This window comes from Onthophagus taurus, chromosome 1, assembly GCF_036711975.1.
Source record: "Onthophagus taurus isolate NC chromosome 1, IU_Otau_3.0, whole genome shotgun sequence".
In the NCBI taxonomy this organism is placed as follows: domain Eukaryota; kingdom Metazoa; phylum Arthropoda; class Insecta; order Coleoptera; family Scarabaeidae; genus Onthophagus; species Onthophagus taurus.
Window position 1 is genome coordinate 38098045 of NC_091966.1, and position 3805 is coordinate 38101849.

Here is a 3805-nt window from a genome sequence, read left to right on the forward strand (position 1 = left end):
CTCAACACTCATCAACACAAAGGTACATGACTTTTACTCCAGACATATCTGCAGGGGTTAAATATGATATCCAATTTCTAAACATCAGATTAGCTTGATTTTCTATCCATAAAAAGAAATGAACCACCACAATTGAGCAAATTAATCAGTTCAGTGGTCATCAAAGACAATCAGTTCGATATCATTACTGTAAGATTGAGAATTTTGAAAAGAAGTATTTAAACTGTGATATAATAATCTTTCTGAATCTGCAACTTAATGAAACACACAAAAAATTTTAGATAATATAGTTTTTATTACAATTTACTATATTCTTTATGCTAGAGTGATTTTTTTTAACATTATAATATAAATAACATATCTAATTTACATATTTTGGGTTGGATTCAAATCAAACTAATTTAAAATCCCTATATTGTTTATTCTACTCACGTTTACAAAGTATACACATATACAGATACATCAGGTACATATTATTACTATAACGCACAATAATAATGAAAATGTATGAAAATATTGAAACCGTCTGTTTGTAAAAAAAGTTTTTGAGCACCTGAGTGAGCAAAAGGCGATTATTCTTCGCACATGGTACACGTTCGAATGTTTATTTTTAGCAGTTATGCAACGTCAACGTAGAGAAGACGCACTTAGCATACACGCGAGGCCCGTGCAAACAGGAAGGATTAGATTCGTTTATTTAATATTCCCTAGGGGCAATACAAAAGGATGTCGGTAGTGCGCATGCAAAATTGGACTGTGTTCGTTTGTTAATGACGCTATTTATACGCACAATTTATTTTTAGATTCTATACGTAGGTGGAATTTTAACAAAAAAAAAATTACGACTGTAACACTTTCCTTAAAATATTAATTATTCAAACAGCACCTTAAGTAGTAAAAATTTTATGAAAATATCAATAATTATTATAGTAATACTATCACATAGTTAACCTCACTAAATGATTTATTTGTTGATTAATCTCATTAATTAAATCGGGTTAAATTGGCTCAAATTGAAAATAAATTAGAATAAATTATTTGTTTTAATTTCAATATGGGTTATTGTTTTTTGTTAATTAATTTTGTATTTTGTAAAATGTTTTAAGTACAGCAAATTAATTTTGTAACCAGATTTTTAATTTTTTTTTTTGTAGAAATAAATAGTTTGGGGTAATGATATAATACTGGAGAAACTATTTAAATCTATTTTTTGTTATACAACTTTGTTGTTTATATGAAAATGTTTGGCGAATATACAAAATTTTAAACTGCGTTTAGAATGAAAGTTGTGAAATGCACACATAATCAACAGTCAAAACAAAAAAGAAATTGTTAGCGATAATAGTTTTTTGCCTATAAAACAGTCTTCATCGTTTTGATCGAAAACAACTTAAATATGAAAACATTTTGTCGCAAATCTTCCACCACTTATCACAATTTTAAACTAATATAATTAAGTCTTCAATTAAAATCCGTCTTGATTAAATTAAATCGTCAATAAAGTCTTTTTCTTTTAACAACACTAAAAACAATTTACAATGGGAGTTTATAAATTAATCTCGGTGGTTGTTGGATCAGTTTTGTTTATGTTGTTATGATGTCCGTGTAAAATATATTCCCTTGAGCCGCTTTCAAGTTGTAAAAGATGTTTTATGGCGTGTCCCCTAACTTGCCTTAAAGGTGGGTCGAAATTCTGCGCAATCGGTGTATCATCTAAGTTAATAATGTGGGGTAGAGTGTTAAACATCGAGTCACTTAAATGTATAACACCTGTATTTGCTAATGAAAGATATCGAAGATTCGTTAAACTTTGAAACGAACGATTTTCGATTTCGGTCAAAGCGTTATCAGTTAAAAGTAGCCTCCTCAATTTGGGTAAAGCTTCAAACGTGGAATCATAAATTTTATTTATCCTGTTATTGGAGAGTACGAGAGTTTCGATGGATTCGGAAATTAAAAATTTATGATGACTCTTAAACGTTATCCTGTTGTTTATAAGGACGAGTTTGTGAAGATTTCGGTTGGTGGTAAACGTCTGGTCATCCAAGTTTGTTATTAGGTTATCGGACAAGTCCACTACCTTGAGTTGTTCTAGACCCCAGAAGGCGAACGTGCTGATATCGCTTATCTTGTTTTTAAATAACTCGATGGTTTCGGCTTGAGCATAATTTTTGTTGAAGAACACATAGTCTCTCAATCGATTAATTTCGTTGTATGAATAATTTATTTTAATCGAATTATTTTTATTTTCCGGTATATCAAAAAGTATTTGCAAAGATGTTGAAATAACATCCCCATGCGGTTTTCCATACACACTAAAAATTAAAAAAATATATTAATAATTTAGAAAAAGAAACATTTTAGGCATGCAACATAAAAAAAGTTATCGAAGATTAAGAGTCAAAGAGCGATTAACATATCAAATTGTATAAATTTACATGAACTCTGTGTTAAAACCGAGCTAATTATAGAATTTGAACTAGAAAATTAAAATATCATTAGTCTTGTAATCTTCTCGGAAGTACTAATTAAAAATCAAACAACAATAAAGCTAACGTTAGTGACGTATTAGAGATAATATCGATAATGGTCGTGTAAGTCCTTTGTTTAATTATAAAGTAAGAATCTTTGTCTATCTGATTGTAAAGAAGTGTACAAGAAGTGTAAAATCGATGTTTTGACGCATATTGGAACGTCACTGAACTTTACTGCATCATTAAATTTAATCGTCTCATTAAAAACTAATTATAATTAGTGAGAAATAATTGTTGGTGAGGTTTCTATGTGTCAAGGTCGATTCGAACAATTCTTATCTCGACAAAATCTCGGACACACACGGTTCGAAACGTGTCCGGACAAATTAAAACGTGTTTGCTCGTTTCAAATAGGTTCTATTGGCCGAGATTTCTCTTTTACGGAGGCGAAACGGTTTCAATTGTAGGAAGTTGTTTACACGACGTAAAACTGTCAAAACTGTTAAAACTTAAAATTGTCATTTATAGTCCATAAATAGAACGAGAGGTTATAGTGTATCAACTCATTAGATCCAAAAACATATTATGTATTTGGCGGTCTTTGTAAGGTTATTATATTGATTTAGATTGTTTATTGGGCGAAACATGTGTTAATGATAAATTGTTATTTAGTGATAATAAGGAAAGTTATAAGTTTAAAAGTTAAAAGTAGCAGAGTGAGCGGTAGTTATTAAAAATTCGTTATCATTGCCCGCGATAATATCCAGTCAAAAATAGAATTTTAAAGCTGTAAAGATGACTTTTTATGTAAATTTAATACGTCTCATTATTAGTTCAATAAAAATTAATAATTACATAATTATTACAACTTACAGGGTGTCTATAAATAGAGCACACGTGTAAAAATAAGCAATCACCGACACTTTAACCATTTTACTTCTTTAATAATTCTTATTTTATAAATTGTAGACATCTATCGCTCCCGAAGCGTTAACTTTGTTCGGTGTTAACTCCTCTTCATCTCTTCACAATCACCAAAAACTTTTACACAAACTTAATTTGAATTTGTAGTAGCACAATAAATAGTAATAATGGTGGTCCGGTTAATCGACCACATTTGACGCGTTTCGAACAAACACTAGGACTGAACGCGAGTGTGTATAATAAGTTTGTTGTAATCAGGCAGCGTATTATGGTCTCTACGTTAGTATATCGTCCGCATTTTTTTGAATATCGGCCCGCAACGGCAGCGTTGTAGTGCGTCAAATGAGCTCGCTTATCGCTCCTCGTTTATGAATCTGTGCGGATTCGCGGTTTCACGACACCTAATT

At 30.6% G+C, this 3805-nt stretch overlaps 1 protein-coding gene across 1 annotated transcript; it reads right to left on the reverse strand.

Moving 5' to 3' along the window:
• Positions 1-1454: 1454 nt before the first annotated feature.
• Positions 1455-3584, reverse strand: LOC111428847 (leucine-rich repeat-containing protein 15-like). The gene is made up of 2 exons (XM_023064531.2): positions 3348-3584; positions 1455-2315 (listed from the first exon to the last, which is right to left on the reverse strand). Exons 1-2 carry the CDS (start codon positions 3404-3406, stop codon positions 1547-1549), a joined length of 828 nt encoding a protein of 275 aa, XP_022920299.1. The 5' UTR covers positions 3407-3584; the 3' UTR covers positions 1455-1546.
• Between the last annotated feature and the right edge of the window lie 221 nt (positions 3585-3805).

Coding starts and splice junctions, on each gene's coding strand:
- LOC111428847 (XM_023064531.2), bottom strand. CDS start 3,406: ATGGTTAAAGTGTCGGTGATTGCTTATTTTTACACGTGTGCTCTATTT. Junction 2,316..3,347: donor GCTCTATTTATAGACACCCT/GTAAGTTGTAAT, acceptor TTTAATTTTTAG/TGTGTATGGAAAACCGCATG.